This window comes from Chrysochloris asiatica, unplaced genomic scaffold (genome assembly GCF_000296735.1).
Source record: "Chrysochloris asiatica unplaced genomic scaffold, ChrAsi1.0 scaffold00104, whole genome shotgun sequence".
NCBI lineage: Eukaryota > Metazoa > Chordata > Mammalia > Afrosoricida > Chrysochloridae > Chrysochloris > Chrysochloris asiatica.
The window spans coordinates 9629341-9646226 of record NW_006408622.1 but is presented as its reverse complement, the minus strand read 5'-3'; the positions used below and the strand labels follow the sequence as shown (position 1 = coordinate 9646226).

At 39.1% G+C, this 16886-nt stretch overlaps 1 protein-coding gene across 1 annotated transcript; it reads right to left on the bottom strand.

The window, feature by feature from the left end:
• Positions 1-4237: 4237 nt before the first annotated feature.
• ZNF567 (zinc finger protein 567) lies at positions 4238-12428 on the bottom strand. Its single transcript, XM_006867330.1, has 3 exons — positions 12295-12428; positions 11943-12029; positions 4238-6170 (listed from the first exon to the last, which is right to left on the bottom strand). Exons 1-3 carry the CDS (start codon positions 12335-12337, stop codon positions 4471-4473), a joined length of 1830 nt encoding a protein of 609 aa, XP_006867392.1. The 5' UTR covers positions 12338-12428; the 3' UTR covers positions 4238-4470.
• Positions 12429-16886: the final 4458 nt, after the last annotated feature.

The following is a 16886-nucleotide window of genomic DNA, read 5'->3' as shown; positions in this document are numbered from 1 at the left end:
TGGCCCAGGATCGAACATTGTTTCGTTCTGCTGTGCATGGAGTCGCTATGAGTCGGTTCCGACTCGATGGCACCTGACAACAACAACAACAGTTGTCATGATATATGGTAGAGAGCAGTATTCAGAATAGTCTGATGTGTATGGACTTAAAATATTGGTTACTTAGGCCTGATGTCCCTAGGAGTGAAATAGATGGGAGGCTTACTAAATATAAAGTTGATTTGTACAAATGAAGGATTTTTGATCAAGTGGTCGGTAGAATAACTTGATTTGCCAAAATAGAAAGCCACAGCTTCTAAATCAATACCCAGACTCATAACCATTTGAATGAAAGGGAAATCAGGTTCCCTTGAGGAAAGATTTATACTGTTAATCTTTCTCCCAGTTTCCCCCAAGGGATTTATGGTCTTTTATGAGAGTGACTGTTCATTGGGGAAAAATAATCAGACTTTTTTGGGATTCCTGGACATTGGCTCTGAATTGACACTAATCCCAGAGAGCTCAGGTTATTAATAGAATCGCAACACAGGTCTAGTGGATCGCTGAATCTTCCTATACTGATCTCCCCAGTTCCAGAATGCATAATTGAAATAGACATATTCAGCAACTGGCAGAACCCCCACACTGGTCAGATTGCAGACATGTGGAGTAAGGATTATGATAGGAATAGCCAAGTGGAAGCCATTGTTGTTGTTGTTAAGTGCCATTGAGTCGGTTCCGACCCATAGCGACCCTGTACAGGGTTTCCGAGGGTGTAAATCTTTACGGGAGTAGAAAGCCTCATCTTTCTCCCGCGGAGCGGCTGGTAGTTTCGAACTGCTGACTTTATTAGAACTGCCGATACCTAGGAGAACAGTCAATCAAAAGCAACACTGCATTCCTGGAGGAACTAAAGTGATTAGCTAGCTCCACCATCAAGGACTTGAAGGAAGCAGTGGTTGGTGATTCCCACCACATCCCCACTTAACTCACCTATTTTGTCTGTTCAAAAAATGAATGGATCTTGGGAGAATGAGAGTGGATTATTAAAAACGTAACCAGTGGAACCTGCTGTTTCAGATGTGGTTTCAGTGCTTGAGGATATTAATGCATTTCCTAGTACCTAGTATACAGCTACTGATATGACAAATGGATTTTTCTTAATTCTGGTTTTGAAGGACCTTCAGAAGCTGTATGTCTTCAGCTGGCAAGGCCAACAATACACCTTCACTATCCTTAGGGGGATATCAACTCTCCAGCACTGTCATCATTTAGTTCACATGGACCTTCATCACCTGTCCCTTCCACAACAAACATCACATTGATAAATTACATTGATGACATTATGCTGATTGGAACTACCAAGGAGGAATTATCAATAGACTCATTGGTAAGACATTTGTGTGCTGTCATTATTGTTGTTAGGTGCCACTGACTTGGTTCTGATTCATAGTGACCCTATACACAACAGAACAAAATACCGCCCAGTTCTGCACCATACTGATAGTTGTTATGCCTGACTCCGTTGTTTCCACTGTGTCAATCCATCTTGTTAAGGGTCTTCCACTTTATCAAGCAGGCTATCCTTCTCCAAGGATTGAGTCCTCCTGAAAACATGTCCAAAGTATGAGAACTGAAGTCTCATCCTCCCTTCTAAGGAGCATTCTGGCTGTACTTATTCCAAGACAGATTTGTTTGTTCTTCTAGAAGTCCATGGTGCTTTTAATATTCTTTGTTACTATCATAATTCAAATGCAGTGATTTATCTGCAGTTTTCCTTATTCATTGTCCAACTTTCACATGCAGATGAGGCAGTTGAAAATACCATGGTTTGGGTCTGGTGCACCTTACTCCTCAAACTAACAACTTTGCTCTTTAACACTTTAAAGAGGTCTTGTGCTGCAGATTTGCCTATTTCAATATGACACTCAATTTCATCGGTGCCACTTCCATAAGTGTATCAACACTGTGGATCCAAGCAAAATAAAGTCTTGACAACTTCAATTTTTCTATATTTATCATGATATTATTTATTGGTCCAGTGGTGAGGAGTTCTGTTTTCTTTACATTGAGATATAATCCATACTGAAGGCTGTGGCCTCTGGTCTTCATTAGTTAAGTATTTTAAATCCTCTTCACTCCCAGCAAGCAAGGCTGTTTCATCATTAATATTACTCATCATATTAATGAATCTTCCTTTCTCCAATCCTGATGCCACTCTCTTCTTCATACAATCCAGCTTCTCAGAATGTTTGTTCAGCACACAGATTGAGTAAGTATGATGAAGGAATAAAACTCTAGTGTACACTCTTCCTGACTTTAAAGTATTCAGTATCCCTTTGTTCTGCTCTACTGACAACCGCTTGGTCTATCTACAGGCTCCTCATGAGCATAATTAAGTGTTCTGAAATACCCATTCTTTGTACTTGCTCTGTTGTTGTTGTTGTTAAGTGCTGTCGAGTCGGTTCCAACCCATAGCAACTCTGTATGGGGTTTCCAAGGAGCGGCTGGTGAGCTTCAACTGCTGACCTTGCAGTTCAAATGGCTTTGCCGTCTGGAGCACTAACCCAGGACTCATGCCTTAGGACCAAGTAATTTTACCCTTAAGTATAAAATCAACACAAATGCACATAGACACACCAAACGACATATACAAGAGTACTTATAGCAGTGTTTTTATTATAACACAAAATCTTTAAAAAATACAAATGTCCATCAACTGAATAGTGGACTCTTGAAGTGACTGAAAAGAATAAAAAGAAACACACCACTGCCATACGCAATAATGGTACATAATCTTAAAACCAATGATCAGTGAAACAAAGCAGATGACTAGAAACTCATGATGCATAATAAAAACAAAGATGTAAAACATGCAAAAACTACACTTTGATATTTTTAATGTAAGTTAGGGTAGTGGCTATCTTTGGGAATGTAACAACTACTTTTTGTTCCAGAGAATAATAGCAAATAGAGCTCATTGTTTTTCTTTTATGGAGATTGGTGCTTATCGTTATTTTATATCTTGCCTTTGCATATGTCTGTATATATATAAAGGTAAGTCAACAAGTATTGCTAAGGAGCTCTGGTAGTATAGTGGTTACGAATTGGGCTATGAACCTTAAGGTCTGCAGTTCGAAACTACCAGCTGCTCTGTGGGAGGAAGATGAGGCTTTCTGCTCCTGTAAAGATTTACAGCCTCGGAAACCCTGTGCAGGGTCGCTATGGATTGGAACCGACTCGACGGCCCATAACAACACATATTGCTATAAAATCATGGGAACATTATTAAACGAAAATATCAAACTGTGAAGCTATTTTTTCTCAACATCTCCTCCATTTAGGTCAAAAGATTTCTGAAGGTGGTGTTTCCATCTCTCTAATCCTTTCCCTGGAATCCTGGTGTGGCGCCGTGGGATAATGCGCTGGACTGTAAGGCCATGTGAACCACAAAGTTATCAGTTCAAGCTCACCAGCTGTTCCTTGGAAACCTTATACAGAGTCACTATGATCTGGAACTGACTCGACGGCACTTAACAACAATAACAACCTTTTCCTAAAGAATTTCCTGATTAGCACCATACTGACACTGCAGTTTTGCCATCCTTAAGGGAATCATGTTCCTTTCCAATGGTCTTTGAATTTGGGGAACAAAAAGTCTGAAGGGGCAAGATCAGGGCTGTAGGGTGGATAGGGTAAGGGTTCTCAACCAAATTCTCCTAGGACAGCTCTTGCTATACTTCAAGAATGAGCAGGTACACCGTTGTGATGGAAAACAATTCTTCAGCATAACTTTTCTGGCCTTTTTCTCACCAATGCAGTTTTCAATTTTCTTAAAACTTCATATTAAGCCCCCATAGTCAACCTGTGTCCCTAAGAAAGTCTATCAAGATTACCCCATGGGAGCCCAAAATACAGTTGCCATAACATAATGCACTGACCTCTCTGTCTTGAATTTAACTGGAACAGCAGAGTCCCTCAGAAGTCACTGGTTTGACTGGACCTTTTTTTTCTGAAGGCACCTGACAAGACTAACATAAATGTACTACTAAGAGAATTTTCTGCAGCCGTGGGTCACAGGTGTATGTTTAAATATACTTTGTTTAAAATAAAACTGTGCACGTATGAACTAGACCTGAATGAAAATACTTTTTGACTTACTCTTATACACATGTATACACATGAAGGGGTTTCAAAAAGTTTGTGAAAAATGGATTTTTCCATGAATTTTTGGAAGCCCTTTTGTATAAATATGTGTAATAAACTATCTGATTCAGCAGTGATTGAAAAAGTTTTTTTAAAAAATAGCTTCATTGATGATAGATTTAGCAACAATAATTATATACATATTTAGTATGCTAATAAGCAATAGATAATTAAATTGACTATTATTACACTTACGATTAAAGTTGGTATTAAAATATTTAGGCATGCTTTTTTTTCAAACTAAAAAGTTTATAAAGAATTGGAAAATCTTCACAAAGAAATTATTTATTGCATGTCATTGTTTTCTCCCTTGTGAGTTCTCTGATGGGCAATGAGGTTTCTCTTATAACTGAAAGATTTACCACACTCATTACAAATATAGGGTTTCTCCCCTGTGTGAGTTCTTTGATGAACAATGAGATTTGTCTTCTGACGAAAACACTTTCCACATTCACTACATTTATATGGTTTCTCCCCTGTATGAGTTCTTTGATGATGAATGAGATATGACTTCCTGCTAAATGCTTTCCCACACTGAGAACATTCATAGGATTTCTGCCCTGTGTGTATTTTCTGATGTACAGTAAGGGTGGCTTTCTGGCGAAAGGACTTTCCACATTCACTACAAATATATGGTTTCTCCCCTGTATGAATTCTCTGATGCAGATTGAGATTTGTTTTTTGACTGAAGGATTTCCCACACTCATTACATTCATATGGTTTTTCTCCAGTGTGAGTTCTGTGATGATCAATGAGATATGACTTCATTCTAAAGGCCTTCCCACAGTGAGGACATTGATAGGACTTTTCCCCTGTATGTGTTCTCTGATGTGCTACTAGGGTTGTCTTCTGGCGAAAGGACTTCCCGCATTCATTACAAATATAGGGTTTCTCCTCATTATGAGTTTTCTCATGAAGAGCAAGGGTTGTCTTCTGGGTGAATGACTTGCCACATTCGTTACAAATATAAGGCTTCTCTCCTGTATGAGTTCTCTGATGTACAGTGAGATTTGCCTTCTGGTGGAAAGACTTGCCACACTCTTTACAGATATACGGTTTCTCCCCTGTATGAATTCTCTGATGTAGAGAGAGTGTTGTCTTCTGACGGAAGGCCTTCCCACATTCATTGCATTCATATGGTTTCTCTCCTGTATGAGTTCTCTGATGACGAATGAGGTGTGATTTCAACCTAAAGGCACTCATGCATTCTGAACATTCATATGATTTCTCCCCTGTATGTGTTCTCTGATGATCCGTGAGGGCTGTCTTTAGGCGGAAGGACTTACCACATTCATTACAAACAAATGGTTTCTCTCCTGTGTGAGTTCTCTGGTGATCAGTGAGATAGGACTTTCTTCTAAATGCATTTCCACACTGGTGACACTGATAGGGTTTTTCCTCCGTGTGAATTCCCTGATGTAGAATCAAGACTGACTTCCTGCAGAAGGATTTCCCACATTCAGTGCATGTATGTTTTTTTTCAATATTGCCTGCTCTTCTCTTTTGATTATACTTCGATGGGCTTCCCCCTCTGTAAGCTATATTATGTGTAATCAACCCTCCCTTTTTAAGGAAGGATGTTGCATGTTCCTTATATCCAAGTGACTGTGCTGGAGTTTCCATATTCTGAAAGTGAGTAAGCACTTCATTATGACTAAGAACTTTCCCATTTTGATTATGGGATTTGACTCTAGGATAAGCTATCTCTTGCTTAGTATTGAGGAATGATTTTCCATATCCATTACATTCACCATGTTTCTTTCTTGCAGGGCCTAGGTTATTGATGATTAATTTTGAAACGTTTTTCAAAATTGTTTTATGAGTATCATATTCAGAAGTGTTTTTGCCTAGAGTTAGTGTCTTTTCATACATAATACCTTTCTCCTTAATCAGTTTTTTGTGGTTGATGAATACAACTGATCTAGAATATTTATCTTGTTGTTCCTTAGATTTCATTAAGAAGTCTTCTGCTTTCCAGTTTTCTTCTAGGAAAGAATACAGTTAATAACAATTTATGAATTTTCATACATTTGCTATTGGAAGGAATTGTAATAGGGCAAACTGATCATGCCTTTTTGGATTACAGTATGGGTGAAAAAGGACAAGGATAAATTACCTCCCAGCTGGGAAAAACCATAAAACATAAACGAGAAGCCTGTGCATCAATGTGAAAATGGAAGAAAAACTAAGTAATGAATACTAGTAATTTTTTGCACCAGGAACTTTACAGAAAAAGTGAAATGAACACAAGAAGCAGTCTGCAGAAGACAAAAGAATAGTAGAAGAGGGATTGTTGCTTGAATTGGTAGATTCCGAGGCAATGACATGAACCTATCAAAGGCAATAAACCAATAGTAGGATGGACAAGAAATGTATGTTCAAAGAATACATGAAAAAATGGATTACTTTTGGAGGACATAGATCAGAGCCTATATTTTTGTATATTCAACCCTAGATTACTGGGGTAAAATGCTTCCAGTAGGTTTATTTCTTCCTCTCATATATTCAGTCAATAATGGCAAATTAATTTTTTCCAACATCACTTTTTTGATGTTTAAAACATAATCCTATGTCTAGGCTCTAGTCTTACTTATGACTAAAAATCAATTTCTCTTGTAAAGGAAGAAGGAAAGCATTTCCAACAGGAACTTTAAAATATTTACTGCTGTATTCAGATGGCTGCTACCATCAATTAATTTTTCAGAATGATTCAATAATGAATCTCTCTTGGCCATCAATTCTAACTATTTCTCTTTTCAGTTTGCTTACTTAGTTTTCCACGTTTAAGGAAAGACTGGCTAAAGTCTATCCCAGCGCAGTGACATTCCTTAACTCCAGTTCTCCATATGGGGGGACTACAGGAGTCAGCTTCATCCATGAATCTTAACTTGCATTTTTCTTATAATAGAAGCATTTACATCTAGTGAGAAATGTTTAAAATGAGTTCAAAAATCATTTGTTTTTTCCTTGAGTCTATCACTTTTCGTACTAACATTTAGGAATTTCCTTTGTAATTAAAATTTTATATAATCTGGATTAACTTATTACTTACACATTTTTTTCAGGCTTGTCTAGATATTTGACAAATTCCACCCATAACATGCAATATTTGCTTTAATCAGATCTAGTATTTATTGCTACACAAATACCTCACTATTCCTGATCTCAAGCCACTGGTCCTGTTCTTCTAACCAGTTCACCTCCTCTCTGATCTTATCTCTACTCAGATTTAGAGACTCTTCCAAACACTGCTACTGCCAGGATTTCAAAAATCCTCCACTACTCTCCACCACACTATTTTCTTTAAACTGAAAATAATTATGGTCTGAAAAATGCATTTTAACAATTATTTTAATAATCTTTTACTAGAATTATAAATATTCCATTAAAAATATATATGATGCTCATGTTATTGTTGTTCAGTGCTGCTGAGTTGGCTCTGACTCATAGCAAGCCTATACAGGGTTTCCGAGGAGCAGCTGGGGGGTTTTAACTGCCGAATCACTGACCTTGGGATTTTCAGTCCAGTGCTTATCCTACAGCACCACACCAGGAGTCCTTTATGGTCACAGAAAGAAGCATTTTATGGGCTATCTCCATTGAAGCTGTCTGTGTTTACATCAACATTGTATATCTTGTTGTTTTTGTTGTTAAGTGCCATTTAGTCAATTTTGACTCATAATGACTCTGTATAGGGTTTCGACTGAGTGACTGGTGACCCTGAACATTTGACTTTGTGGTTCAAATGACTTTGCAGTCCAGCATATTAACCCACAGTGCCATACCAGGATTCACTGTATATATATATAATAGGTGTATATTTGGCAGAATAGCCATTTCAATCAGAGTCTACAGGGACATGGCAAGAGCAAGGGTATTAAAAGGAACTTCTCAGGACATGCTTTCTGAATGGAGGGAAAAAAAAATCTCAACCCTCAATAGCTCCATGGACAATTGATGAAGTAACTACTAAATATCAAAACATTCTATAGATTACAGAAAATAAAATTCAAACATAGGATCATATCTATGCATTGCAAGAAACGTGTAATCAGGTACCAAATTATAAGATCATACTTAAGAATTTTGTGTGTGTGTGTCATAGTAAGAACTACCAAAATTCAGAAAAAGGAAAGGTGAATGTGGTATGGAATAATTCATGGAGGGAAAATCTTAGGAATTAACTTAAAAGATAAGTAGTATCTAGAAGGGAAAACACAATACAATAAAATTACAGATGTGATTTTATTATGCATAGAGATATGCATACCTTACATGCATCGAGAATGTTTAGGAGACTAGGTCATAAGAGGAAATTAGCAAAAGTTTTCATCAAGAAAGAAAGCTGATTTTAAGTCTATCTTCTGCCTATAACTGACTGGAATACCTAAAATGGGGATACAACGTGCCCAGTGAAGGAGGCTTCCTGTGGAGCCTCTGCATTACACAAGACCACAAGTGGAATCATAAACAGCATCCAGAATCTTCTGGGGGAAATTTCCACTTGAAAGGACAAGCAGACCAGCCTGGAGTGGCCAGAGAACAGAAGATACTTCCTGAAAGAAAGACGGACAGAAAAAATATAGGCAGGCTGACTGATTACCTTGAAGAACAAACAAGTGGTTCGCCTCAGGACAAACCCCCTTCTAAGATTAAAGTTCAATGGGAATGCTTGCTCTGATTGGTGACCACGTTCATCACTGATAAGGGGAAGTGAGGGAAAAACAGCAATGACGCTGCAAGCTAAGCCCTACAACGTTCAATAGACTCCTGTGAATCCGGGTGGAGACCTGGTTGGCCAGCAGTGTGCCAAGTCCAGGGGACTCTTGGACTCAGAGTCAGTGACATAGCCACAGAGGACGAGAGTGGAGAGTGAAGTGTCCAGCTGATAAGAAGAGAGGGCACATGCATAAGTACACCCACACTTGCAGATAATACCCACTTGACCTGGCTTCAATGGCTGGATGATCAAAGCTCAACCAGAAGAAGAAAGAGGAGGGAAAAAAGAATAATCTGATACAATTTGATGAACTTGACATAGACCTATGGAAGCAGTAGCTCTAAAGAGTGAACAAATCTTCACAGTGAGGACCATTCCCACCTCCTCCGCACATGGAGAGGACAGGGATGGGCAACTTGGACAGAGGTTACCCAGAATGGGGGGCTACAGAGGCAAGAAGTGACTGGTTTACAAGTTTTCAAGAGGGAACCTAAATCCAGAGGGCATGGAGCAAGGTGGAATCTCCACTAAGTAGTATCCATTCTGCCTAGTCAGGGCTGATGAAAGGAGATGGGGATAGGTCTCTTGTGATATAATGGTGAATAACTGTTATCAGGACTGATTGTAAGGGCTGAAAATGTAGACATTTGGGGGCAAAGGGAAGGGAGTGATTAACCTTGCAATAAGGAGAATAGTGAAGAATAGCGGAGAACAGAATCCTACCCAGAGGACCAGAGAATCAGGGATGCCAGGGATGGAGGCAGAGAAGACGACGTGGGGAGATGGAGCGGCTGTAGACATTGGACCTGGAGAGGGAGAAGGGTGGTGTGCGGACGACCATGGGGCAGGCTTGTGGGGTATACACTTTGGTTGATGGATGATGCATGGAAGGGATTGTAACCATGGCAAGGAAACGATATATGATGGGATCAATGTGAAGCAGATGTCCTCCCATGTAAACTATCACATAATTCACAATAATGCATTAAAAAATAAAAAAAGAAAGAAAGCTGAGATGATCAGATAAGGCCTCATTGTGGTAGCCCTTGAAAGAAAGAAAATCTCAATTAAATAATTACAGGGAGTAGGTATTCAATTACTTTTGAAAAAGGACTAAGATGCAGTTTTAGTATCTTGTCAGGAAGGTAACAATATAAATGAAAACATTTCAGATAAAAAAAATAGCAAAATCAAATAATTATGGTAATTTATTCACAAAATAAGATAGTTGCCATTTTGTATGACGTCTGTGAGAAATGAGATCATAAGAGGATTCAGATGACACATTGTGAAGAGATCAAAAAGAAAGGAAATAGAGCTGACATCATGGTGGGAACCAATAACTTAGAAAAAAATTGGTGGAAAGAATTTTAGAACAAGGCAAGTTAGTGATTTTTATTTCTGATATACTTTAACAAAATTGGTGAGACAGCTGAGTGAAACACAGCTGAGGGACTGGGGAGCAGGTAGGAGAAATGTGCTTAATGTTGATGCTTCAGCTATGTATATGAAACAAGGAGCTTAAATCCTGAAAATGGATGAGGTTATTATAAATCAAGGGAGTTAATAAAGACAAATCCCTTTGAGGATCTGAGACTGTAAGTACAGTAAAACAATATGCATTAAACAACAAAAAAATCTGTGTGACTATTTTGTGTTAGGCATTGTTCTAGGTAATATGGCCACAGTGGTGAAGAAAACAGATTAAGTTGTAAGTAAGTACTCATAGAAACAGGTAGAGAATGAATTAATTTTGTTTTATCAAAAACAAGCGTTGGAAAAAACAAAATAACAACAACAAAGACAAAGGGTTGATGATCAGCACTATAAAATGAACCACAAGGGTTTCTTTACTGAAAGAAAATGATGAGTCTGAAATTAACAATCTGGGTCCAGGCAAATGAGTTTCAAAAACTGACAGCCAAATTTGTGGTGAGAATGGAAACTTCAAGTGCAAAAACAAACAGGCATTAAGAAGAAAAACATTTGGCAATTATTTTCTCTTTTTTAATGACAGATCTCTATGTGATAAGCCTGGACACTGTGAACCACAAAATTGGCAGTTCGAGCTCACCAAGTGCTCTGTGGGAGAAATTTGAGGCTTTCTGCTGATGCAAACATTTATAAGCTCAGAAACACTAAACAGGGTCACTATGAGCTGGAATCAACTTGACAGCACTTAACCAGAAATCTGTTACAATGGCTAGAAGAGGCTGAGAATGCTAAAAGACAGACAAAACACTAAGAAAAAGGTCTAAAAGGAGAAAAGTTTACAGTACAGTTTGGCTAACTTAAGAGTGGAATAATGGATCCCTGATGGCGCAACAGTTAAGCACTCAGCTGTTAACTTAAAAGTTGGTGGTTTGAATCCACCAGCAGCTCCACAGAAGAAAGATGCGGCAGACTGTTTCCATAAAGATTACAGGAAACACCATGAATGGGACAGTTCTATTTTGCCACATGGAGTTGCTATGAGTTGAAATCAATTCAATGGTAACCAACAATAAAAGAGCAGAGTATTTCTGAAAATACCAAGTACTCTAGGAAGCGTGCATTTGGACAGAGTGATATTTGAAAGTATGGTTTAAAGATTTTGAAGCATGAAGGTCATTTTAAAGACTATTATTGCTGTTAAGTGCCATGTGGTCAGTTCTGACTCTTAGAGCCCCTGTACAGGGTTTCCACGGAGTAGATAGTGGGTTTGAAAAACCAACCTTGTGGTTAGCAGTCTAGTGCTTATCCAACAGCGCCATACCAGATTGTTGTTGTTGTTAAGGTGCCGTCGAGTCGATTCTGACCCATAGCGACCCTGTAAAGGGTTTCCAAGGAGCAGCTGGTGAGTTTGAACCACTGACCTTGCAGTTCAAATGACTTTGCAGTCTGGCACATCAGCCCACAGTGCCACACCAGGACTCCACATTGGATTAGGGATCTTTAAAAAGATATTCCTAAGACATTTTTAAAATGCCACCCACATTTAACTACTTAAAAATTTGATTTCCACTAGATTGTGTCTGCTTGGGCCTCAGAAACTCACCTAAATAGGTATGACCTGCAAATGATGGCCAGGGCTCTTCTCCTCGTTCCAGTTTAAGGATCACATCAGGCTTGGTCATATGGCACCCTGATTGGGACAAATAAGACTAAGCTAAAATTGTTGGGTGTCAATCCCTTTGAAAAATGACTAAGATGCAGTTTCAGTGCTGAAAACATTAAAGTACTCACACTCGTGTATCTGCAAACTTAGTCACCTGTACTTGGGCAAATGATGCCACAATCAAACTTTTTGTTAAGCAAAAGTAACTTGTCATCCTTCATCCCTGGAATCGCAGACAATACACTTTAAAATAAAATGCATGCTAATGACAGTTTTAAAGAGTGTTTCTTACCCACAGAGACAAGATGGCAATAGTTTTCCAACATCACATCCATGTACAGCGTCTTCTGAGCAGGATCCAGGTGCTGCCACTCCTCCCGGGTGAAGTTCACGGTCACATCTTTGAATGACACTGAACCCTGCAAGGGATTGGGACTGGGATTGGAGCTAATTTCATAGAAACTGGGGCTCAGTTCTGACCCTGTTCCTTTGTGACAATCGTATGTAAATGTAAAGGAAGCCTACCATTTCATTGTTTTGTCATTTATATTGTGAGGAAAAGGTAAAAAATCAAGGCAGAAATAGCTACTATTGAATTATTTAATAATTATTTTTAAAAATATTTACTGTGAAGTCATTTTGTACCCCAAACTGTCTTTGTTTACTGGAGTGCCAGAAAAACACTGCCCAGGCTCATAAGAAGCTAGGTTTCAGAGGCTTGTTAACACACATCTACAAGAAGGTCCAATAATAGAAGTATTAAATTACTATGTATCATAAGGCAAAAACAATTTCAGAGGCCTCACTAAAGAGGTAATTTTTTCTGCTTTCAACATTGATATGTTATTCAGAAAGAATATGGTTTTAAAAGTGCATGAAGATTCTTCAAAAAACTAGACACAGAATTACTATGTGACCCAGTAATTCCATATACAAACAAAACTCTTGAAGCAGAAATGCAGAGATAATTGTGTATCAGTGCCCACTGCAACACTACTCATAATAGGTGAAACAACCTGCATGTATACTGGAGTCCTGGGTGACACTATAGGAAAAACACTGGATTGCTCACCATAAGGTTGGCAGTTCAAACCCACCAGCCACTCCTCAGAAACCCTAGACAGGGTTGCTACATATATGTTATTGTTTGTGCTGTTGAGTTGGTTCTGAATCACAGGGTCTGAAAACCCAGACCCTGTATAGGGTTTTCAAGACGTGGTTGGCGAGTCTGAACCCTCGACCTTGTGGTTCAAACCAACCTTGTGGTTCAAACTGACTTTGTGATCCAGTGTATTATCCTGCAGCACCATACCAGGACGCATTCACTCACTCACTCACTCACTCTCTGTCCCTCTCTCTATATATGTATATATGTTGCTGTTAAGTGCTGTTGACTCATAGCGACCCTGTATAGGGTTTCCAAGGAGTGGTTGGTGAGCTTGAAGTGCTGACCTTGAGGTTCAAACTGACTGTGCAATCCAGCACATTAACCTGCAGTGCCACAATGCATACATCACACACACATACACACCATAATGGAGTATTACTGAGCTATAAAGGTAAATGAAATTCTGATACACACAGTGACATTGATGAAAAGTGAAAACATTATGCTGAGTGATAGACTACCACAAGTGGCCACTGAGCAGACTCTGACTCATGGTAACCCTGCCTATCTAGAGCAGTCATGTGTTCCCTGGGGTTTCAATGGCTGACTTCTTTGCCAGGAGACTGACAGGCCTTTCTTTCAAGGCCTCTCTGGGTGGACAGAAGCTTCAATTTCTTGGTTAGTTTACAATGACATCTAAAGAATAAAATACTCAAGTATAAATCCAAACAAGGAAGTGAAAGACTTAAACATTAAACTACAAAACACTGCTGAAACATAATAAAGGAACAAGACAGGTTTAAAAAAAAAAAAAAAAAAAAAACCACTGCTGAAGAAATCAAAAACAACAACAAAACCCATTACATTGTCGTCAATTCCAATAGTGCTCCTATAAGACAAAGTAGAACTGCTCCATAGGGTTTCCAAGGCTGTAACCTCTATGAATACGACAAACACTGGACTGTTAATTGCAAGGTTGGTGGTTCAAACCCACCAGCTGCTCCTTGGAAATGCTATACAGGTTGCTATGAGTTGGAACTGATTTGACAGCACTTAACAACAACAATCTTTATGAGAGGAAACACCACATTTTTCTGCTATGAAGTGGCTGATGGGTTCAAACCTCCAACCTTTCAGTTAGCAGCTCAGCGCTTAATCACTACACCAGCAGGGTTCCTTATGAAAGACATTAAAGAAGGTCTAACATGGGGCTCTGGTAGCATAGTGGTTACAAATCGGGCTGCTAATCTCAGGGTCAGCAGTTCAAAACTACCAGCTGTTCCGCAGGAGAAAGATGAGGCTTTCTGCTCCCGTAAAGATTTACAGCCTCAGAAACTCTGTGCAGGGTCGCTATGAGTCGGAAACGACTCGACGGCACTTAACAACAACATTGGGCTCTGGTAGTCTAGTAGTTATAAGTTGGGCTGCTAATTTTAAGGTCAGTAGTTTGAAACTACTAGCTGTTCCATGGGAAAAGATGAGGTTGTCTGCTCCCATAAAGATCTGCAGCCTCGGAAACCCTATGCAGGGTTACTATGAGTCAGAACTGACTCCCTGGCACATCACCACCACTACCCCCAACATGAAATTAGAAGAAGCCTGGGTGGTGCTGTAGGATAAGTACTGGGTTGCTAATTGCAAGGTCGGTGGTTTAAACCCATCAGCCACCCCTTGGGGAAAGAGCATGCATTCTGCTCCCATTAAGATTTATAGCCTCAAGACTGTAATCACTGCAACGAAGTGATGAGTGTAAAGCTGATGTTCTCCCATGCAAACTATCACTCAATTCACAATAAACACTTAAAGAAAAAAGATTTATAGCCTCAGCAATCCTGTACAAGGTTGACTTGATGGCAGTGAGAACAAATAAGAAGATGAGGTCAATGGAAAACTGAAAGCCCCAAAATAAAGCCACAAATCTATAAATCATTCATTGCCATTGAGTTAATTCTGACTCATAGGGACCCTGCCGAGGGGTTTCTGAGGCGAAAAATCTTTACAAGAGGAAAAAGCCTCAACTTTTTCCTCCTATGGAACTGTTGGTGGGTTTCAACTGTCGATTTTACAGACAGCAGTCCAGTGCTCAAGAAATGGTGCTGGACTACTGGATATCCACATGTAAGACAATGTAGTTGGGTCAAGGCTTATACAAAAATAGCACAAAAGACTTATATATATAAAAAAAATCTACAAAAGAACAACACAAAATGGATCCACATGGTAAATATAAATGTTAAAACCACAAAAGTCTTAGAAGAAAACATAAGGGCAAAGATTCAAAAGTTAGTATATGACAATAGATTTTTAAATATGACACAAAAAGCATGAGTAACAAAAGAAGAGATAAATTGGACTTGATCAAAATTTAAAAACTTGTGTATCAAAGAACAGTATCAAGAGTGAAAAGACAACCTACAGAATGGGAAAAATAGTTTCCAATTATTAATCTGATAAGACTTTAATAACTAGAATACATGAAGAACTCTTAGCCATCAGCAATGCCAACTGAGTGAAAAACTGAACAAAAGACTTGAATGACATTTCTCCAGGGAAGGTATAAAAATGGCCAAGAAGCAAAATGAAAAAGTGTTCAACATCATTAATCATTGTTGTTGTTAAGTGCCGTCAAGTTGGTTCTGACCCATAGCAACTCTGTAAAGGATTTCTGAGGAATAGCTGGTGAGCTTGAACTGCCAACCTTGCAGCTCAAAAGGTTTTGCAGTCTGGCATTGTTGTTGTTGTTGTTAAGTGCCATCAAGCCAGTTCTGACCCATATTCCGAGGAGCAGCTGGTGAGCTTGAACCGCCAACCTTGCAGTTCAAACAACTTTGCAGTCTGGTGCATTAACCCACAGCACCACACCAGGACTCCAGTCTAGCATTGTTGTTGTTAAGTGCCGTTGAGTTGGTTCCGATCCATAGCGACCTTGTATAGGATTTCCAAGGAGCAGCTGATGAGCTTGAACCACCAACCTTGCAGTTCAAACAGCTTTGCAGTCTAGCGCATTAACTCACAGCGCCACACCAGAACTCCTAGCATTAGAGGCTTGTAAATCAAAACAATAGTAAGATACCACTGTATCCCAACTAAAATGCCTATTCTCAAAACACTGGAAAATTACAAGGGCTTCCTGGGGGCACTGTAGGATCAGCACTGGACTGTGAGCCACAAGGTCAGCAGTTCAAACACATCAGCTGCTTCCTGGAAACCCTGTATAGGGTCACGATGAGTCAGATTCGACTTGACAGCACTTAACAAGAAGCCGGATATGGGAAACTGGACCAACGGAGCACTGCTGGTGTGAATGTAAAAGGGTACAGTTGCTATAGAAAACCGTTTGGAGGTTCCTTGAATGTCAAACATACAACTACCATGTAACCCAGCAATTCTAGTCTTAGTTACATGCAGATAAGTCCAGATGTATTGTTATAAAATCATAGAAACCTTTATTAAACAAGAACAACAAACTGTGAAGCTAGTTTCTTCACATATCCTTCACCTTGATCTACACACTTCTATGGCGGTGTTAACACCTCTTTAACCTTTCCCTGAAGAATTTTTACTCTTCGATTTACACCATGTCAAGCAGCAAGTTAAAATAGCATTTATGGCATCTTTGAGGGATTCAAATCATGTTCCTTTTCAATACTGAGGTTTGGGAACAAACAAAGAAAATCTGAAAGGACAAGATCAGAACTGTAGGGTGGATGGGATAATTTCCTTATGACATTCTTATAGGACAACCCTTACTAGTCTCACAGAAAGAGCAAATATAT

Bases quoted from the DNA above. Each gene is read 5' to 3' on its own strand.
- ZNF567 (XM_006867330.1), bottom strand. From the start codon at position 12,337: ATGGATGTGATGTTGGAAAACTATTGCCATCTTGTCTCTGTGG. The intron at 12,030-12,294 runs GTAAGAAACACT...TGTCCCAATCAG, and splicing joins TTGCCATCTTGTCTCTGTGG to GGTGCCATATGACCAAGCCT. The intron at 6,171-11,942 runs GTGAGTTTCTGA...ATTCTTTCCTAG, and splicing joins TGCAGGTCATACCTATTTAG to AAGAAAACTGGAAAGCAGAA.